The 22,668-nt window shown below is 23.2% G+C and overlaps 5 protein-coding genes across 5 annotated transcripts; all 5 read right to left on the bottom strand. All coding sequences in view use genetic code 6, as the record gives it.

Moving 5' to 3' along the window:
- Positions 1-109: 109 nt before the first annotated feature.
- On the bottom strand, positions 110-6,741 carry TTHERM_00324430 (transmembrane protein, putative; the record flags this gene model as incomplete). Its single annotated transcript, XM_001013030.2, has 7 exons — positions 110-331; positions 401-466; positions 532-779; positions 839-1,391; positions 1,459-4,019; positions 4,357-6,635; positions 6,707-6,741. 7 exons carry the CDS (start codon positions 6,739-6,741, stop codon positions 110-112), a joined length of 5,964 nt encoding a protein of 1,987 aa, XP_001013030.2.
- Positions 6,742-7,393: 652 nt separating this feature from the next.
- On the bottom strand, positions 7,394-9,991 carry TTHERM_00324420 (ubiquitin carboxy-terminal hydrolase). Its single transcript, XM_001013029.2, has 7 exons — positions 9,311-9,991; positions 9,102-9,234; positions 8,929-9,004; positions 8,690-8,755; positions 8,308-8,627; positions 7,731-8,076; positions 7,394-7,624 (listed from the first exon to the last, which is right to left on the bottom strand). The coding sequence occupies exons 1-7, from the start codon at positions 9,945-9,947 to the stop codon at positions 7,520-7,522; spliced, it is 1,683 nt and encodes a 560-aa protein (XP_001013029.2). The 5' UTR covers positions 9,948-9,991; the 3' UTR covers positions 7,394-7,519.
- A 1,996-nt stretch (positions 9,992-11,987) lies between these two features.
- On the bottom strand, positions 11,988-12,311 carry TTHERM_000324419 (transmembrane protein, putative; the record flags this gene model as incomplete). The annotated part of the gene is made up of 1 exon (XM_012796867.1): positions 11,988-12,311. One exon carries the CDS (start codon positions 12,309-12,311, stop codon positions 11,988-11,990), a length of 324 nt encoding a protein of 107 aa, XP_012652321.1.
- An 809-nt stretch (positions 12,312-13,120) lies between these two features.
- On the bottom strand, positions 13,121-17,824 carry TTHERM_00324390 (tetratricopeptide repeat protein; the record flags this gene model as incomplete). The annotated part of the gene is made up of 11 exons (XM_001013027.2): positions 13,121-13,149; positions 13,231-13,303; positions 13,572-16,071; positions 16,149-16,390; positions 16,449-16,645; positions 16,697-16,806; positions 16,864-16,985; positions 17,105-17,280; positions 17,343-17,406; positions 17,498-17,597; positions 17,712-17,824. The coding sequence occupies 11 exons, from the start codon at positions 17,822-17,824 to the stop codon at positions 13,121-13,123; spliced, it is 3,726 nt and encodes a 1,241-aa protein (XP_001013027.2).
- Positions 17,825-18,814: 990 nt separating this feature from the next.
- On the bottom strand, positions 18,815-22,659 carry TTHERM_000324389 (tetratricopeptide repeat protein; the record flags this gene model as incomplete). The annotated part of the gene is made up of 7 exons (XM_012796866.1): positions 22,596-22,659; positions 22,363-22,538; positions 22,098-22,219; positions 21,939-22,048; positions 21,687-21,883; positions 21,388-21,632; positions 18,815-21,320 (listed from the first exon to the last, which is right to left on the bottom strand). Exons 1-7 carry the CDS (start codon positions 22,645-22,647, stop codon positions 18,815-18,817), a joined length of 3,408 nt encoding a protein of 1,135 aa, XP_012652320.1. The 5' UTR covers positions 22,648-22,659.
- Positions 22,660-22,668: the final 9 nt, after the last annotated feature.

Here is a 22,668-nt window from a genome sequence, read left to right as displayed (position 1 = left end):
AATAAATAATTTATTGCTAAAAGAATTTAATTAAATTTTTAAACAACAAGACAAATATAAAACCTGAAACCAATAAAATTAATTGATTGTTAAATATAATTTATATCATTCATTTTGTTTCAAAATTTGATCTTAAAGATTGTTATTAAATGGTTTCAGGTGGCACGATATTAGGATCGAAGAATATACTGTCTTCCTCCTCCTCTTCATATTAATCTTTTTTTTACTATTCTTCTGTGGTTTCATCAAAAATGCTTTTTTCTCCATTTTTAGAATTCAATACGATATCTGTATACTTTTTCCATGCTTACAAAGCCAGAGTTGCATAAAGCTAATATTTATGTATGATAAAAAAATAAATTAATTTAATTTGTTTTTTGATTAGAATAAATTAAATTACATGATTTTTAATTGGATTATAGACTTTCCATCTTCTTCTTTAGCTGAGTTGTGAAAGTTCTAGTTCCTATTAATATTAATATGTAAGTTAATACTTTTTTAGTTTATTTTATTCATTTTCTGTTAATTTACTTCTGCAGTACAATTCGAGAAAATGGAAGAATTCATATTATTGAAAGAAGACATTGAGCCATAACAATAGTTTTGATCAGTTTGAATTCTATTAAACTTTTCGCTAATTAAATAAAAGAGCAGATCTTTGTAGTAAAGACATGAATCTTCATTTATCTTAATCTTCATATTCATAATCCTTTTCTGATATTGCAGTTTTGATACCTTTTTCTTTTTATTGCTTTACCTTATTTGCTCTTCTTCTTCCACTAATTTTAAAACAAAAATATTAATTATTAAGATTTATTATATAGTGTATAAATATTACTTGTTGCATCAAATTTTACTAAGAAGTAGATGAGATTAGATACTTTCATCAAAGAGCCATTCTAAGAAAATTTATATTTATCCCAAGTACTCTCGAAAATTGCTACAATCTGCTTATATTTGTTTTTAGCTTAAGCTGATTCATTTAAATCAAATTTTCGGATGATATCTAAAACGATAACAGTGTTTAAAATGCCGTTGCACGAATAAATAATTATTAAATACAAAATATTTTTATAACCTTAAGATTAATCAATTAAAAAATAATTAGGATTAAGGTTGAAAATCATGAGCAAATACTCAATTATGCTTTTGCTTGAATTTTCTAAATAGTAAGATAAGCAAACTATAGTGGTCAGAGATACTGTAAATGTGAGAAGAGCTTACCTAAAAATTTACTTTTTAAATTTAATGATAGGAAACATATACTTAGTCCTTAAAAGCATAGGAAGCTATAACAAAAATTGAATTTGTAAGTTTTCATTCTTAAGCACATCTGAAAAAATGTTAATAACGAAAATTAGCGAAAGAATCAGTGACTGGGCTAAAAGAGTCTAATGGATTTTATAAAAAAATTTTAAAGATTAGTTCAATTAATTAAAAAAAATGAATTATTTTTACCTTATTTAAAGTTGTTAAAGAGGAGAAAGGAGTATTGTAGTAAACATGAGTATGCATTAAGCAATAGAGGAATATTAAACAAGAGAAACCTTAAATAGCTATAGATTTCAGTTAGTAATTTTCTACTGTTAAATATAAATACTCATCTTATGGTAAATACTCTTCTACTATGCCAATAAGAAAAAGAGAAAGATAGAACAATCCTGTCACTAAAGAAACAGTAAAATTATGCCATTTACTTTTCAAAAATCTATGAAAAATTGAAGCTTATTGATTTATATTTCTTGATTTAATAAAATAGAAATTGAATTTGTGGTTAGCTATTTTTTATTTTATTGAGGTCCAGATTATGTTTGGATTCTGGTATTTTAACTATTGCTTGGAATACTCTACTAGAATTATACTCACAAAGAAATTGACTGAAAAGAGATAGAGCAACTAGCTAATGAATAGAATTACATAGTCTGATTAATTTTTTATTGAAGGTTAGACGAAAAGGACAAATATCAGATAAATGGATAAGAAAATAAATAAGATTTAAAGTAAAACTTTCTTTGAATGTGATATGGCTTAAATAATATCAGCAAGTCTTTTAATACCAAAAGGTATCAGGTACATTAAAAAAATAACTCTAAGAAACCCAAAATAAGTATTTTAAAAGAATGGCTAGATGCCATAAGCAATGAGACATATGCAAAAAAATATCAAATTTCTTAGTGATTTTAGCAAGTATGATTTTCTATCGAAAAGCAAGCCATAACTAATACTATTAATAAGAATAATCAGCGCGAACAGAGGAGGTTCTACGAATTTCTCAAAGTAAGAAACTATAACATTAAAATCGTTATGGTAATTTATTGAAAAAGCAGAGCATAAGAAGTAAAAAATTTCTTTTACAGAAATTAGCAGATACAACATAGATGTCATTTAACAAAATAATACCGAATTAACTAATTTTAGGCATGCTACTCTTAGGCAATTTCTTCTAGAAAACAAGAAAAAAGACTTCGTGTCTTGGCTTCTATTGCTTGAATGATTTTGAATAAAGTTTCTCTAAATGGATTAATCCAAATAAGGATTTACAGATTAATTATTTAGAACTTATCTATCTTAAGTTCTTGAATCATCTTATAAATCGATTTCGTCTTCAAAATTATCATAATTTTCGCCTCCTTGCTAAATTGGCTATTTGGCTTATCCAAATTAAGTGCCTAAAGTGCTTAAAATTGCCTCTTCATCCTCTTCAATTTCGAAAATCTCTGAATATCTGAGCATCATTCCTTTCAGCATTGGCTAAAAAAAGAAGAACATCAAAGCAAGAGGTATGTATGGAGAAATAGCACTGGATGAGTTGCAATCAATATATGCATGATAAATAACGAAGTTGAAGAATACGATAACAGTAAAATCTAGTAGGAGAGTTGCTAAATGAGTAGAAACTGCAGTAAAGAACGTCATGTGAGAGCATATTCCATAAAATATAAATATAGCGAACAAACGGTAGTAGCTAGGATTAAACATCACAAGAATATAAAGAATATTCTTAAAAATAGAGATGGCATTTGACATTAATTTATCAATTACTATTTCATAAAATATGAAAAAGAAACTAAAGAATCTAAAACTATCCTAAGTATTATCCAAATAATAATAGACAGAATACGCAATAATAGAAATCCCTTAAATTATTGAGTATAAAGGTTTATTGTTATAAAGATTGTTCATGTTATCGTTATCTTTAAAGATTGCAAATCTACCTAAACTAAAATGAGTACCTACATATTCATAATATTGCTCTTAGCTAACTTTCTAAACTATGCTTAAGAGATTCTCAACAACTAATTTTAAGAAAAATAGACACACTAAAGCACAAGCAAACGCGAAATAAATTTAAGGCTGAGATAAATTGTATCCATTTTCATAATTATTAGAGTCAATTTTAGATCCACTTGTGTAGATTGTTAATACATAATATCTAAAATACTCAATTGAGCTAAATGAGTATATACCCTTTGGTGATAGTTCAGTTAAGTTGAACACATTAAAACTTATGTTAAAGAGCAAAATCAAAATAACTAAAAATCCAAAAATTTCTAAATTAGGCTTGAAGGAAGATTGTATAACATCAGTGATACTTCTTATTCTAATTGAAAGAGCTCTCAAACTCCACAAAGAAAATAAAAACTACCCGAAAAATAAAATATTTAGTAAATTTGAATAAAAATAAGAATGTGATTCAGAGATAAAAAAATTAGCAGCACTTAGTCCTACTCTATAGCATATAGAAAAATCAAAATTAACCTCCTTTTTTATACAACAAGAAGCAAAAACCCATATAATTAAATAGAGTGAAATAAGTTGCTTAGGTACACTTTAAGGCAATAATTGCTGAGGTATTATGTATCCATACAAAACACAATTAAAGATGATGAAAATCTTGTAAAATACATTAACACGTTCAAGAGCTCTTCTAGATTGAATTACTGAAGAATTTTATTAATAAGTATCAGTGCTTTCATTAGCATTTACATCTACATTTCCTGGATTATCTTAATCTATTTCTATTTTTTTAAATAAGTGTTATAAAAATTAATTGGTTTTATTTGAAAAAGAAAAATATCAAATAAATTTTAAAATCAATCTAATAAATTTTGGTTATTAAAAATTATTTTAAACCATCTTTAAAGCTTCTAAATAATTTTAAGGAAATAAATTATATTTTTTAATAATTATCAATTAATATTTCTAAGCTATTATCAATAAAATAAAGTAAAAAATAATTCATAAATTTAATTAAAATTTATGATATTTCATAATTTCTACTTAATTTTAAGGTTATTTTTAAATATTAAATTGAAATTTAATTATCTCAACTTATTAAAAAAATAAATAATTTACTTTAAAGATTTTATTTTGAGTGGTCTTGTTAGGATTAAGGTCTTTCACTTTTTTTAAATTTATTTTGTTAATTATTTTTTTTCTTCTAAAGTTAGCCTAAATTCGTTTTTAAGGAGTTTTCTTGTTAATTATCAATCGATAAATTAGAATTATCATTTAATTAGATAGATCTTATTTAAATTTCTTGGAGGTTTTTATTATCTTTGGTATTATCGAAATGGTGAGCACTTTCTTCGCTTTTTAAATTTGCAAAGGCTTATGTTTCGTTATTTCTACCAGTCATTGTATACTATTGCTGCTCAGTTTAGATAAAATTTGCTTGGTCAGATTCATATTTAATATTTGTTGATTAGTTAAAGAAATTAGCAAATAGCTCATTTGCACTTTGCTAATTTTAACTTACCTTTTAGGTCTAAAAAATTTTTTCATAACTTTATTTTTTTTATGTTTCTTCCTGCCCTTTTACTAAGGATTTTTTTTTCTCTCTATTAAAATTATCAGTTTGTTCTACTTTTGATTAATCTTCTGATTAGATATCTGAACTCACAATATAATAATCATTTTTTTGTATCTTTTTTTATGTGTCTTTTTACTCTTTACTAGTTTAGTTGAATTGCTTTGAAGCGACTGTGTTATTTTTTTATTGAAAAGTATCAGCTCTAGCTTGGAAAAGATGCTTACTAAAATCAGATGTTGGATCCTGCTGAAGAATAATTTCACAATTATGTTCTTCGCTGGCTACCTATTAATCATCTTAATCGCTTTGGAATTGTTTAATAATCCTTTTGCTATCGTCTATACTTGTGGGGTCATTTGAACTGTGCATCATCTTTATTGAGTAATTTAATTCATAGGAGTTGCTTCCACTGAATTATTTAGAGTCAATGCTCAACATTCCATTAGCATTAAGTTAACTCAGTTAATTATTGTTATTATTGTTATTACTATTACTATTCTAATTATTATCATTTTTGTTTGATATTTTTTCAACACTTAGCTTGGAAAAACCGAAAGAATTAGTTTGATTAGATGATGTGAAGTTCATTTCAATAATATCTGGTGTTGATGATTTTTTCTCATTTGCTGCATTGATAATTTCAGGAGAATTATAAGAATAGTTATCGCTATTGGTACCTCCGCCAACAATAACTATTCCACCACTGCTTTAAAGCGGATGGTCGTTTTAATGTTAATTTATCTGAAGCATATTAGATACCCAGAAATTCCCTCCACTCTTATTATATACTTCACAATCATTTGACTTATTTTTCATCATTCTCAAATGTTCAGGTATCTAATTTTCATTAAAATTTTGTATTGTTTCTTCACCGTTATCGCTTGCGCTACTACTTTTCCCATCTCCATTATTATTTTTATTCTCAATATGAAACATTGAATCTTCAACTTAATGGTCTATCATAATACTACCTTTTTTTTAATTTCTTTGTATAATTTCAGTATTTTGGGCTGGAGACTTTTGGTCGAAGGCTTAATTTTAACCAATTTAATGTCCAAACTCCTCTTTATGCAACTACTTGTGCTCTGTATTGGTATTTTATTAACTTTAATCAAATAACTCTTAACTCTGCTCACTAGCCTAATTATTTTATTCATAAATGTTACATTTATTATTAGCTTTTACTTAATCTTCTGCCGTTTTTTCTTCCTCTTCTACTTCTTCATCATCCTATTTAGCTTTTTAACTTTTTTCTTTGTCACTTTCTTCTTGGTCCTTTGCTTCAGAAACACTTTATTATTATTATTTATTTATACTATCCATCTAGGTATTTGATACATTGTTATCGCAAACTTCATAATCATCTTGCGAGCAGCTTTTTTTTGTTTTAACTTCATCAGTTTTGCTAAATTAAATTGTAAATTGGCTACTATTCGATGAAGCTTCTATAATGGCATTCGATAATTATCTATTCATTTATTCTTTTGAGAATATTTGATTTCTTTTTGCATTTGAATCTTCTTCTGTTGCCATGTGTTACTACTCAATTTCTTCATATCTATCATCGTTCTACAAAATCTACTCCTTATTATAGCTCTCTTCGTGAAAATTTATATCATCAGAGTCCTCGATTTATTTACTGATGCTTGTAAAATTATGTTTATTCATCTAAGAAGATTCATCCTACATCTTATTTTAATTATCATCGTTTGTTTCAATCTTAGTCTCTTCATTTTGAATGGATTCATCATGATTTACCTACTTACTACATTCATTATTTTGGTGATCTTGTTACAAGTCTTCTTCGTCCTCATCGGTTAGTCTTTTTAAATTTTATGAAGTATTATCAAAAAACTTAAATATAATCTCGTATTATTTATTAAATATATCTACATTCCGCTTGCTTCAATTTTAACTTCTTGTGACATTTTGAATTTCGGATGACTTTTTTATTACAAATTTAAGCTTTTTCTATTTAAATCAACAAAACTCAACTTAATTTAATAATATAATAATAATTAATGCTTTTTGCTGAATTTCTCTTTCTTATATTTCAAAAAGGAGTGATAACTATAAAACTAATTAACTAACTAACTATTCGTTTAATAATAGAGCAAGTCATATAAGAAAATAATATAAATATATGAATTAAATAAATAGTGTTTTTTGAGAAATAATTAATCTCTTCATAATAATTGATTTCTGATAACTAGCTTTATGATGTCAATTTAAATTGCAATCTAATCATATTTTAATTTAATATACAAACAATTTCAGCATAAATTATTAATTGCTTTTGATTAGCAGAAATCTATATCAATTAATTAATTCTACGTTCCGTTTAAAATGCTTTTTAGTTTTTTATAATTATTTATCACTTTGCATGAAATCAGAGAGATTATTTTAAATGCACTGCTAAGTATAAAAAATAATATTTTCTATTTGAAATTTTGTGTTTGTACAAATAAATATAAAAAACAGTTTGGATTATTCTACTGATTTAATATTTCCAATATTTTATTGGTAATTTGAGTGGATTGTAAAAATTTGAATACAGTATCATTAAAATTAATTGGATCTATTAAATTCTGTTATTTAAAAGTAGAGAAAGCGGATAATCAATTGAGTATAATAATGCAAGTTACATAAAAATTATAGAGTAAATCAATGATAATTTAATAATTATTAATTAATATATTTTTTAAATCAAACTTTATGAGGCCAATTTACACTTTCAACTAATGTTTATCTTTTAATAAGTTGGAGAGTTGATTTTTAATAAAAAAGAACATATGCTTCTTTCTTAGGAATCTATTTAATATAATAGTTAATATAGAATTTATATAACTAAATATAATAGAAAAATTATTTATAATAATAAAAATAAACTATATAATAAAAATTAATTAATAATTACATTTTCTTCAGGATCTTATATTAATGAAGTTTTGCTATCATTAAATAAATACCATTGCTTATCCTCTTAGTTTTTACAGTAGGCAACGTAATGCCCAAAATTTAAATAACCTTTATGAGATATTACTGAAAATAAATCATATATGGGTTTTTCTTTTTATAAAGTCTTTGGAATAAATTCGCTCATATCAAAATGTTGAACAGGGAATTAAACTTTAGTAGTTATTTTTTTCTTTGATTAAGCAGTATATTAAAATCTCTTCATACAGATCATTAAAATAGGAGGTAATTTCCACAAATCTATTTTCTTTTCAGACTTTTAGAAATCTTTACATTCAGGGCAGAACCTTTTTAAATTAAAATTATTAAATTTAAATAATTTTGTTTGTCATTTTAGATAATTCTATTTAGCCTTAACAATAATTAATCTAAACAGATTTAATATAATCAATACATCAATAAGATTTAATATTGATTACTTAAACATTTATAAATTTAGCTATTAAATTTAACGTATGCTTTTATGAAAATAGGGTATTTAAATTTATAATTAATAATTTTTAAAATTAATTAATTACCATTTTTCATCTCCATCCAGTATTTCTTTTTCTGTGAATTATTCAATACAATCTTAAATGTTTATTTCATTTTCAGCTTTTTAAGGAATGGGTACTGTCAGATACATAAAAGGTTCAAATTAATACTTAGCTGTTTTACATTTTAAGCATTTTAGTGTATTTTTGAGTTATCCTTAAAATAAATCTACTATGACACTCTTATTTCTTTTTAAATAATCTCCCCAAGAATCAGCTGCTAACTTTTCTAATTCTTTCTGATTTAAGTTTTTAAAATATTCTTTTTGTTCAACATATGGTTTCTTTTCAACTCTGTTTAAATCCTTGATTTAAATAGCAAAATTTACATAATTAAAAATAATTAAATAGCTATTATACAAATTACCTCATGAATTTGATCGAGCAAATAAAGTAAAAACTCCTAAGAGTCTTGTTATCTACCTGAAGAATACTTTTATTTTAATAATAAATAACAAATAAATACAATTTATTAAGAATGTTTAAAAAAATAAGTCTTTTAAAAGGTAGAAAAAATTATTCCAATTCAAAAAAAAAAATCTTTTAAATAAAAAATTTATAACAAATTATTAAAGGAAAATATAAAATAAAATTGATTTTATTTACTATTTTATTGAAATAAGAAATAACTCTTAAGAATTCATCAGGACTGACTGAATCTTCTTTTTAATTCCATATTTGTCTGGTTATAAATATTAATTTAATTTTTTAATTATATAAATTACTATAATTAATATGATTTATAAATACATAAAAAAAATAAGTTTAATATTAATTACCTCACAAGATTTGCAAATGCTTTTATTACAACACCTCCAGAACCCATAGGATTTTAAATATTAATTTCATTATCTTCCTTATTCTGCAAACAATAATCGGTCAATGGTTATAAGTTGCTTAAACATTAAAGTGCTATTTGTAAATAAAATTATATTCATTTTTAGTTTTCTACTAATTTAATTTTGTGATTATATTTAATAGTATTTACCAGAATTCATAAAGCAAGTGTTTCCTAAATTTATCAATCCAACTTTTCCTTTGACTTTATTTTCTGCAAGATCAATAACTTCTTCTTCTTCTTGTTCATCTTATACATTGCCCTTCTTTTGCTTTTTTTTATCTGAATAAAGTTTATTCTAATATGTTTCAATTCTTTCTTTATGATCTTTTGTATTGATTAGGTTATTTTTTCTTTTAAAATCATCGATAAAACTCTTCTCCTCCTCCTCTTTCCTTTTTTCTTCCTCTTCTTCTTTTTTCCTTTTCTCTTCCTATTCTTATTTTATTCTTTTCTCTTTTTCTTCTTTTGTCTCTTTACCCTTTTTAGCTTTATTTTTTTAATCTATATTTTGTTCACTCAAAGATTAAGTTTAATCCTAATCATCTTAAATGACATTCTCATCTTTTTATCTAGTTTTACTATTAGTTTATTTCTTTTCATCTTATTTCTTCAGCTACTTTGAAGGTAAATCAGCTTTAATATTCTCTAGTAAATCTACGTGAGCAGATCTTGTAATCCTTTTAGACATATCTAAATAAATCTTAACTCTAAAATGTTTATTTATTATACTTATACTAATGCAAATAAATAGCTATTCTTATTTTAATTAATATATATTTACCATAAAATTTCTTTATTAAATGCATACAATCTTTCTTATCAAAACTGAATTATTTGTCTATAAATCAAAGTGCACAAGTTAGTTAATAAACCGCGATAATTAATTTTTATTCATTATTAAAATTTTGTATACAAAAAACTGATCATTTTAAATTATAAGAAAATATCAAAAGAAAATAAAGTGGATATCTGATATTCTAATCAATATTTATCAATACTTTTATTAATTTTAATTATAATATTTTAATACTTTAAAAAAATATATTATAAATAAAAAAGGTTTCTATTTTTAAGGTTTAAAAATTATAATTTTGATAGAATAAGGAGAATAGATTTGAATTTTTATTTTGTGTTTTATTCATAATCCTATTTTTAAATACTTTAATTTATCCAAAAAAAAATAAAGGTCCCACTGGGATTCGAACCCAGGTCAAGGGATTTAAAGTCCCCAGTACTAACCACTATACTATGGAACCGGAACACAATTATAAGGTATTAAATTACTGGCTAATATCTCTTTTCACAATAAGTAATTTTAAATTATCTTTTATTCATATAAAAAAAATAATATATATAAATTTATCTTCAATTTAATGGTATAAATATTATTGAAAGATATCATAAGAAATTCCTTAAAATCACTAATAGCCAAAAATTAAGAACCATTTCGATTATAGTATAATTTTAAAAAATAATTAGTATTATCAAGGTTTAAAAAAATTCAATTTTATTTCAGTATAATTTTTAGTAAATAGTTTTAAATTACTAAATTGATAATAGCCTTTATATTTTTCAACTTCAGAAATTAATATCAAAAAATTTATTTGTTAGATAAAAATGATTTTATTCTTTTTTTGTTTTATATCCCCAAAAAAACTGCTTCAAATTTATTTTTCGCATTTATAAAATAAAACAAGATTATTTTAGTTTCATCTAATTTTAATAATTTTCTATAGATATTTGTATTACTTTAATAAATTACACTTTTTATTAAGTTTTAGATTAAACACCTTAAAAAATAAACAATTAATCATATTAATCTAAACTAAATATTAAAATCTTTCTCTCATATTTTCAAGTATTTTTAAGATAATTGATTAACTAAAATTAAAAAATTTTTTATGTCATTCATTTTCTAATATATTTAACAAAAAATTTTTTCACATTAAAAGAAAATGTCATTTGTAAGAACAAATTATTGTTTTGCTCAATTTTATTAATTTGATTATGCTTAGATGATTTCTAATTTATATAATTTTATTATCCGATTGATAAATAAAAGAAAGATAATTATTATAATTTCCTAATTAGAAATTAGAGAATAGGCAATTAGATAATTAGGTAATTAGATGATAAGGTAGTAGAAAAAATTCAAATTAATTTTGGTATTAAATAGACTTTAATTAAATTTTAAAATTTAAACAAATAAATGAAATAGAAAAAATATTAATTTTTAAAATTTGAAATTAATGATTATTAAATAAATAAATAATTAAAAATAATTTAATACTTACATTAATTAAAATGTGTTTACGCTAATAAAAAATACAATTAAACAAATTTGGGTTTACCTATTTATTTTCAAAATTTAAATTGAATTAATATTTTTATTCATTCTCTCATATAATTTATTCTATTAATTACTCACTAATCAATTGCATTTGGCTTTTTTTAGAATAAAAAGATTTAAATGATGAGCTTATAACTTAATTAACTTAAAATAAATAATTTTTATAATAAAATCTATATCAAAAAATATACAAAGTAAATAAAAAAACAAACAAATTAATAGGCAATTCTTTGATTGTAATAAAATGAATTAAGAAACCACAGATTCAAACAAATACCCATAATTATAAAATATGTAAAACGATTATCCAATTCAGCATGTTCCTATTTAGACCTATTTTGTTGTTGGATAGTAAGTAAAAAATTCAGAGTAGGTTTATTCTTGTGATGAAGAAACCTAACAAGCAAAAATTCATGATTAAGAAAAATAAAACCATACTATTATAGTAAAATCAAATCCTGACTAAATTAGTATTCAATATTCAAGTCCTGAAATAATATATTGCACTGCTTCTATGAGATCTGGGAAAGTTCTTTGCAATGTTGGTGTTGGAGTAAATGGTATCACTAATGCACTAGATTAAATATACTAAGAGCTGAATTTAAAATTCCCAGTATTTTCCTTAATTGGCTCACTAAATCTATTGTCATCTAATTAAATTAAAAGCAAAGTAATTTAACCTATTATTGACATAAATAAAGATATTGACTCTGAAAAAATAAAAAATGGAAAAGTTGCTTATTGCTGTTAAGCTCTCTAATAGATCATTTCTAAACAATTCTGTTACTTGATTACCATACTTACTATTTGCCTACTAATGCTTATAATTGGGTATGCAATATATATAAATAACTCAGTTTCAGGGTTATAATTAGCTGCGCCCTTTATTATTCACATTATTTTAACATTTATTTAAATGAAATTGTTAATTATTAGTCTCCTTTTCTGCCTTCCAAAATTAATCTAATTTAACATCTTTTTGGCTGCTTTAAATATCTTATACACAGCTATAATATTTATGATTTCCTTTTTTGTTGAAGCAAATAATAGTAGTTATGACTACGTTGGTGATCGTCTAGTGATCCAGATCCCCTGCTTTTTGATGTTTGTCGCTACTGTCTTTTTCTTTTGTGTAATTAAATCAGCAACTTAAAGATTACTCATTTTAGTAAAATAAACTGGATAGCTTGAATTCATTGATGGATGTTGCATATGAAATTTAAATAATTCAAAAATTACCTGTCATTTATATTTTACTAATTATACTGCATTTTTATATTTTAAAATATTCTGATTAAATTTTCTATTAGTATTTTAAAATATTTAGATGTAAACTTTTACATAAAATTTATCTCAATTAACATAAAAATATAATTTTTTAGTCCAATTATATGTTTAAATTATAAAATATTTGCAAATAACAAAAAAAATACACTTTTTTAACCTAAAATAATTAAAATTTATTATATTTTATGATTCACTTTTTAAGCATAATTTGAAAAATAAAATATAAATATATTAAGATTCTTATTATCTTAGTAGAAAAAATGTTTCCAGAATTTTTGTTAATTTTGTTAATTTTTTTATAGGGAACCATTTTTCCTCATTCACTTTTGTCCGCATATAATGATAATGTCTTTTATTAAAATATTTATTAAATAAAAAAACAATAAGAATTATTTTTGAAAAAGCGCTTTATTCTTTAATAACAGTTTACTGATCTAAGAATCTAATATTTTTGGAAACTTTTTTTGCATTTACAATGAAATCATTTTAGTTAATCTATTTACCTTTTAAATAAAATAATTTTTAAAGCAAAATAAAAGCATTTAAGATGAAATTTAGTGTTTATCTTTAATTTTAATTTGATTATAATTTATTTTTGATTAAAAATCTATTTGTTTATTGAATAAACTTCAATAAAACACTAAACTTGTATACTTTAACATATATGGAATATAGATAAGGTCAATTATAATAATAATAATTAATTAATTTGTAGTAAAAAGTTAAGATAATGAATTTCCTTCAGAAATTATTTAAAATACTTAAAAATACACTTTATGAATCTATGTTTTCATTTAACCTCAATTTACTTAATTTTGCAATCAAATCATTTTGGCTTGATAATAGTTCATATTTTAAATGTTTGTTTTGATATTCTTTGTATTCATAATTCAGCTTATCTTTTATATGATAAATGATAAGACTTTGATTCTTAAGCTCTTTTTGTTAAGATATGTATTTAAAGCTTTAAATGTCTCCGTTTGATAAAAGGAGTAGTAACTTTTTTCTTTTCAAATTGTTTAAGTAAATTTAATTATTTTTAGTATAATCAAGTTCTTAAATTTTATGATTTTTATTTTGAATTAAATTTTGCTTAATTTTAGGTGTAGTTTCTAAAGGTTTTTGTTCATAAATATAAGTAGCAACGCATAAATTAAGGGCTTGCTATAGCTAAATTTAACTTTAGGTAATTTCTTCATATATATAAAATTCTTTTCTTAAATTTGATAGTGAGTCTAGAATTATTTTCCAATGGTCATTATTTTAAATTATTGTATAGGGCATAAATTAGTTAATTTATCTGTTATAAACAATAATTTAGATTCTATCATTTTTACCTAAAAAGTTATACTTTTTAAAACCATTGATTATTTGTAAGAAATTGCATTATCTAAATGTCGGATCTAATTCGAGAAGAATTGTAGTATCTATTGGGATTCTTAATTCTGTGTTTAGATACTCTTCATCAATAAAATCTTATTTTAAGCAATATTTTTAAAAAAGTTTAGCTAAAATTTAAATTGTCCTCATTTTCTAAAAGTGGTCATAGTGAGTAGATATTTCCAAACTCTATGTTAAGTATTCAATAGCTTGTAACCAGTTTTTTCTAACTTTCTCTGTCATTCCAAGCAAAAATAAATGCTTGCTCTTAAATGTTTCACATATGATAGCTTTTACATTGTAATTTGATATCTAAATTGTTTTTTTCTTCCTAAATATGCTGTTTGTTTAATTAAATTAATCATTTGAAATGAAGATATTATTGGCGACAAATAAGAATTATATTTTTTTGAAATAATTTGTCAATTCTTTTTATATCTAGCCTAAATAAATAAGTATTTCAGATATTTCTTGATACAAAAAGATTTTAAAGATATCAGAGAAATCCAAGTAATGATTTTCAATTATTTTTTCAACTTGATAATATTAGTTTAGAGATTCTTTCAACAAAGATAAAACATTTTATTGTTCCATATCTAATTTTGTTTTTTTATTTGCATAAATCTAAAAAGAATGTAAATTTTTAATTAGCATCTCTAATTAATCATCATAATATTCCTTTTATTCTATATAAATTTATTAAAAGGCTGAGCACTTTTAGCTGTAGGCAAATGAAAAAATTCTTTTTGCAAATATAATAAGCTAGTCTTTTGAATCCTAATCTAAACCCTAAAGAAGTTTATAACTTGTTAATGTCGAATAATCTTCTCCAATTAAATTCAAATTAATTTATATAGCAGATTAAAAATACTCGGAAGATAGACTGTACTCATACTTTAGGAGGTATATTAGTCCCAAATTAAAATAACAGCGGCTTAAACCAGTTTAATTGTTTAGCTTTAAAAAGAGCTCCTTTGCTTTGGCAAAATGAAAAAGAGCATTTAAACTATCTTGAGTACTACTTATCTAAGATGATTAAACGGAGTAATTAATAACAAACTCCAAATCCTGAAATGTCTTTTTTATCACTTTCATTTCTAAAAACATGGGTTTCAATCCTTTTAAGATTTTTTTTGTCTCACTTTCTTCTTTTTATAGCATTATAATTTCCTATTCTTATTATTATTGATTTAGCGTACCTATTTAAATCATACTTTTATTTTTATGCTAATAAAATTATGACACTTTACCTGTCATTATTGTTTGTAAGCTTTCTGTCTATCCCTCTTTTATAGGCATATCTTCATCTTATTCTGAATATTAGCTCAATCTAAACGTTCTATATTAGCTAAGAGGTGACTCAGTTATTTATTTTTCTTTTTAGCTAGGTTAATTGGTTGATCGGATACTTAAAGGGCTTCTTAGAATTACCGAATCATTTGAATCTAATTTTTAGAAATAGGTATAAATATAGTCAGGCTAGTTTACAAATTAAGTTGAAGTCAGCTTAGTTTATCTTTTTTCAGAGCTTTTTCTGAAGTGGGTTGGTTAAGACCTCAAAGTCTCCCTATCAAATTAAGTTGTAAGAGTCCTGCTGCAAGACTAATCTTGCAATAGACTCTTTTTTAAAAATGTAGTTAATAAGCCAATTGGTTTCCATATTTAAAGCACTTAAAATCTAGCAAAATTGATAATAAATACTACAATAGCTACAATTAAAGCTATAAAAGAAACAAAAATTGGAATTTTAATATAATTAGCATTTAATAAATTGAATAGTTTCAAAGACTCTCTATTATCAGTAAATACTCGAGCTGTTAGAACAATAGAGTATGAGTAAGGTAATTAGCTCTCATTAACTTAACTTAAAATTGGATAAATCATGCTTATTCTTTTTAGAATCAAAAAATTTTATTACTTCAAATCTTTAAACAAATAAATAAATAAATTAAATAATTAATTAATTACTTTTTATTTCCGAATTTCGACCATTACTAATACAGTTTATCTAAATTTTAATTTTATTCTAAAGAATAATTTCCAGTTTTAATAAAATCTTGAGTTTAACTGATTTAATATTAAAAAGATTGCTTTTCCAAAGTGCATTCTTAGAATTTCTACTAACCCTAACAATTGGATGCTAAGTCATTATATTCTAAGTCTGGCCAAGAAGTTAAATTACTTTTATCTAGTAAAGGATGGGCAAATACCTATTTCATTGATTCTTAATTAATTTTATTAGTCTAAAAGATATTTTAATAAAAATACTGTGCTATTAAATTCATGAAGTAAGACAGAGTATGAGCAATTAGTTTAAGTCTAACCAAATATATTTTTAAGATTAATCATGTAAATATCAATGCTATTTACAGAGTAAAATTCATTCTATCTAGTAATTTAGCTAGAAAGAGTCATAAGTAGATCATTTCCAATAGAATCGAGATAGGGCTCAAAAAAAAATTATCCTTTCAAATTTAAAAAGAATTTAATTTATTCATCACAAATATTAATATTACCTTGATTTTTAGCAGCAAATTAGTACCATTTTCTGCATCTAGGATCATATGGCTCAATAAAATCTTTACCAAGGCAAGACTCATATTCAGAGTCGGTATAATTATAAAATCTAATTCGTGAATATTGCATAAATAAATAAATTATTAGTTAATTAATTTCAAAATACCCTGAAGGAATTCCTTATTAAACTGATGTTTTATCATTGTTATATATGAATGCAAGTTAGATTAACCCTTCGAGCTAAGAAGCATAAAAGGCAGATTTTCCATAGAAAGAAATAAAATCATTCTTTTAATGTGAATATAAAAAAAATTTTAAATTATAAACTAACTATTGAAAATAGATTCAGTAGAAATAAAATTCAAAAGGTAATTAAATTTTTAGTATTTTTTTTTAATCGAAAATACCATTTATATAAAGTATTGCTATTCCTGTGTTAGTAGATCATACCTAAACTTTTATCTAACGAAATATAAATCGACATAATACTAGCTTTGATTCAATTAACTATAAACATTTTCTGGGCATTGGTTAAAAATCAATTCTCTATAAGAACACACTGTAAAATAAGCCTACTTATTAACTTATATTAAATGAATGGTAAATGAGCAAATAAAATATTGTAAATTCTAAATCTAATTTTACCTGTTATTTCATTATTCTAATATTTTTTCAATAGTTTATTTATAACACTCATATGTATTTACACCTATTAATTAGTATTCATTTTGATAAAAGTTTATCATTTGTTAAAAGAAGTATGTATAAATTAATCAAGCAAAATAAACTTGATTTTATACCTGAGTAAAGCTATATCCTTCAATAATTTTAGAAGAGTAAATAGAATTCATCAACATTTATTTTTAAGTCTACAAAATCCACATTTCACTATCTTATTCCCTTCATTTTTAAAATAATTAATGACAACTTTTTGAAGTTAATGTAGAAATAAGTAATTTGTAAAATAGTAAATAATAGATTTCAAAAATCTTAATTATTATAATAATAATAAACCATGCTTCGAGAGCATCCCATAAGTTTTAATAGAACATTATTAAAACTGAGAACACTCCTACTATTATAGGCAAAGAAACTGTTAGGGTTAGCTGAATTGTTAACTTCTTCATATTTTAATTAGCTTATTTATGCAAATTATGCTTTTTCTTAATTGAAATTTTGGTTCTACTTAATAAACTGGCTTAATAAATATATTTATATAATCTTACGTAATGTTAAAAGAAATACAATATTTTTTATTTACTTTATAACTTAGAATTCAGCTAATATTTTTTGTAAGGAGATTGGTAACAAGATTCTTGTTTAGTTCATCATAATCTTAAAATAAAATCTCTTTATTTTCTTTCTGTCTGTATTTATTCTGTATTTATTAAAATGATAAAATAAATTTACTAATAAATTTTTACTTACTAACCTCTATATTTAATTTAATCATACTTTAATTAACAATACTAACTACATCATTTCCAATCTCTTTTATCTTATTTTTTATTATATTTTTAGAAACATTTTTCCAATTAACATAGAAATAAATATATTTAATCGTTTTAAAATATGTTATCCTTTCCATTTTATTATTTAAATTTATTAAAGTTATTATTGACAATAAATTTAAGAATTCTTCTTATTTTAATGATATAAACGGGTATCTTTTTTAACAATAAAACTGCTTACTTATCTTAATAAAATCTTTCTAAATAATTTTAATTTCTCTTAATTTTACAAAAAAAAATATTTTTAAAATAAATTTATATGAAGAAAAGGTGTTTTTTAAACTATATACAACAAGTTTGTTTTAAATTTAATTAAATGAGAATAAAATAGTATGTTTGAAATGCTTTCAATATCAAACAGAGTTAGATTTTCTATTTAATAATCAAAAAATTTAAAAAGATATAAATGCTACAAATCCTCATAAATTAATACTTGATTTTTTTAATATAAATCTATGAAAATATTTTGAAAAAATTTAAATTATCAAATATTATTTCATTTTAATTAAGGTGCAAATTCAAATTAAGGCGCATTGTATAAAAATGATTCCATTATCACCTTAATTAGAGCCGGACGGTATATGATTTAGAAAGCTTGTATTTGTTTCAAAATTCATTTAAAACACTTAAAAATACACTTTATGTGTCAAAGTTTTCTGTTAATCTCAATTTAGTTAATTTTAAAATTAAATCATTTTGACTTTAAAGTAATTCATAATAAAAATATTTGTCTTAAAATTGCAATTCTTTATAATTAAATAAACAATTGTCTTTTAGATGAAACGTAATAAGCTTATGTATTTTGGTTAATTTTTGTAGAGATTTTTCTTAGAAGTTTTAAATATCTCCATTTGATAACAGAAGCAGGAGCTTTTTTCTTTTTTATAAATAATTATGATTGCTATCTTTTGTAAATTAATCGTAAGACAATTCATTAGCATCCATTTCATTTTTTATTGAATATGTGATATTTAAAGTATTAAGCTCATAAATATAAGGCAGAGAAAGGTAAAGAGCTTATTATAGTGAAAGCTACTTTTGAGCTGCTTCTTCAAAATAAAAAAATTCCTTTCTTAAATCTTGCAATGAATCAATTATTGTTTTCCAATTATCATTGCTTTTTATATGAGTGTAAGGGACAAATTGGTTAATTTATTTGTTGAAAACAATAATTTATATTCTATCGGTTTTATTTAAGAAATTGAATTTTTTAAAACCTTCTAATATTTGTAAAAAATTGGATTGTTTATTAGCTGGTTCTAATTGCAATAAAATTATCAAATCTAATGGAGTGTTAACCTAAGAGCTTAGATATTCCTCATCAAGAAAGTCTTATTTTTAAGATTATTCTTTAAAAAGTTTAGATAAAATTTAAATTGTTTTCATCTTTTAAAAGTGATCATAATGAGTAGCAATTTCCAAGCTCTAAGTCAAATATTCTATTGCTTATAACTTGTTGTTTTTAGCTTTCTCTATAATTCCAAATAGAAAAAGCTGCTTGCTCTTGAAGGCCTCAGAAATCATTGATTTCATGCTAAAGCTTGCTATCAGTAATGAATTTTTCTTCATATCAATTTATCCTTGTGAAATATCTTCAAAAGAAATGTTATTCTTTAAAAACAAAAATAAAATTTTTTTGATATATTGAGTTAATATTTGTTATTTTTAGTCTTAATGTGCAAGTATTTCAGTAATTTCTTAATACAAAAATATTTTAAATATATCAGAGAAATCCTAGGCATGGTTTTCAACAATTTTTTCTACTTTTTAGAATAAACTTAGAGATTCTTTCAATAATAAAAGGATATTTTATTCTTTTAAATCTAACTTTGATTTTTAGTTTGCATAAATTTTATAGCAATCAAGATTTTTAATAAGCATTTCATTTGAGTTATTAAGATCCTCTTTTTATTCAACATATATTTGCTAAAAAGCTGAGCACTTCTAACTATAAGCCAGGGAGAGTATTCTCTTGGTAAATATGATGAGCTAATCTTTTGCATCTTTATCTTGGCCTTAAAGAAGTTTAAAACTTGCTAAGTTTTAATAATCTTCTCCAATTAAATTCAAATTAATTTGTATTGCTGACTAAAAGTACTCAGAGGATAAACTAAACTCATATTTTAATAGGTGGATCAGCCCTAAATTAAAGTAGCATCGACTCAAACCAGTTTAATTATTTAGCTTTAAAAAGAGCTCTTTAGCTTTGGAAAAGTGAAAAAGAGTATTCAAACTGCTTTAAGAGTTTAGCTTTGACTACTAAACAGAGTAATTGATTACATATTCTAATTATTGAAATGTTTTCTTGATGACTTTCATTTCAAAAAACATAGGTTTCAAGCCTTTAAGAATTTTATTTGTTCCATCTTCTTCTTTTTAATGAAGTTAAAAGTCTTATTCCTATGATAAACCATTTGATTATGTAGAAAATAGCCTGCTCCTATTTTGGTTTGTTAATAATTAAGAAGCTCTGCCTGTGGAGAAAGATTATTAACTTTCGATTCGATCTCTTTATGTTGAATCTTATACTATAATTTCTGAGTAAAGACTAAGTCTGTTAGTATTTAAGTAATTTAATGGTGAGTCCATCGCATTTGGACTATAATGGCCTTTATTTTTTGAATTCTATTTTTACCTGTTTGTACTTTTTAAGGCAAATTAATCAGATTAATCAAGATCATGAGACTAATTTTGAATGATATCATCTTTATTTAAAAGGTAGCTACCAAAAACTTCTCTCTTTTTAGAAGATTAATTATTAAATTAAGATTTTTATTTCATTCTCATAGAGGGCTAAGTATGGAGAGTCTTACAAGTAAAATCTTACAAAAGGCTTTTCTATAAAAATTAAGTAAGCAGTTCAATTGGATACCAAATCTAAGTAGCCTAAAATATAGCAAAGTTGACAATAAAAATAATTATTGCAAAACTGATTGTTACAAAAGAAAGAATAAGTGGGAGTTGGATATAATTAGCATTTATCAAATTCAAGAGTTTTAGAGATTTTCTTTTATCAGATATAACTCTACCTGCTAAAGCAATTGAGTAGGAGTAAGGTTTTTAATTTTCAGACCTTTTAATCTAGCTCTAAATTGGATAAACCATGCTTATTCTTTAAGAAATAATAAAATAAATAACCATGTTAATAATTATAAAAAAAATAAAATTTTATTAATTACCTTTAATCTCCAAATTTGGACCAGTACTAATACAAGGAGTCTAAATTATACTTTTATTCAACTGAATAGTTTCCAGTTTTTATAAAATTTATTGTTTAATCAATTTGTTATTAAAATGATTCCTTTTCTTTTTAGCATTCTTCCATTAATTGTGTTTGATTTGAACAAACCATTGTGATATTATAGAATTCTAAATCTGACCAGGAAAGCTAGTCTGTTCTATTAAGCAAAGGATGCGCAAACACCTTAAATTAATAAAATTATAATTTAAAATAAATATTTAAAATAGAAATAAATACTGTATTGTTAAACTCGTGAAGTAAGATACTATATTGGCTCTGACTTTATGTAGAATTAAATAACTTACCAAGATTTATCATGTAAATATCAATACTGTTTACAGAATAAAGTTAATTTTATCTATTAATTTATGTAGAAAGAGTCATCAAAATATCACCTCCAATAGGATCAAGATAGGGCTCAAAAAAAAAGTATCCTATTAATTTATTTAATTAAAAATATTTAATAATATTAAAAATTAATTAATTTACCTGGATTATTAGCAGCAAATTAAAACCATGGTCTACATCTAGGATCGTAAGGCTCTATAAAATCATCTCCAAGACAATCCTCATAATCAGAGTCAGTATAATTATAAAAGCTAAATATAAAAGCAATAAATAAATAAATTAATTAATAAAATTATTTACCCCGATTAAATTCCATACTAAATAGAAGTCAAGTCGTTGTTATATATGAAGGCAAGCTAAATTAATCCTTCAATCTAAGAAGCGTAAAAGGCAGCTTTACCATAAAATGACACAAAATCATTCTTTAAATTATAGATAAAATTTGAATTGATTTATTGATACTTTCAATAAATTATGTGTTTGTTTGCAGTTTAAATATGATTTTATATATTATAATTTAATTAAGCCAATATTTGGAGTAAAAATAATGAATAATTCTAAATACCATTTGTATAAAATACTATTGTTGTTGAGAGAGTAAGTCATATTTGAAAACTGATCTAACAAAATACAAATCAACATAGTTGTTGTTTTCATTGAGCTAACTGTAGACGTTTGGAGGGCACTCATTAAAAATCAACTCTCTGTAAGAGCACACTGTAAAATTAGTTTATCTGTTAACTTATTTTATACAAAAATTTGTTAAACAATAAATAAAAATAAAATCTATAATATTACCAATTAATTGCTGACTTTAGTATTTCGAAAGTAATCCATTTATGATTATCATATGTAGCTATACCTTATTTGA

Source organism: Tetrahymena thermophila (assembly GCF_000189635.1).
Source record: "Tetrahymena thermophila SB210 genomic scaffold scf_8254691, whole genome shotgun sequence".
NCBI classification, from domain to species: domain Eukaryota; phylum Ciliophora; class Oligohymenophorea; order Hymenostomatida; family Tetrahymenidae; genus Tetrahymena; species Tetrahymena thermophila.
Note: the sequence above shows the minus strand (reverse complement) of the source record. Positions and strands in the feature narration are given on the sequence as shown.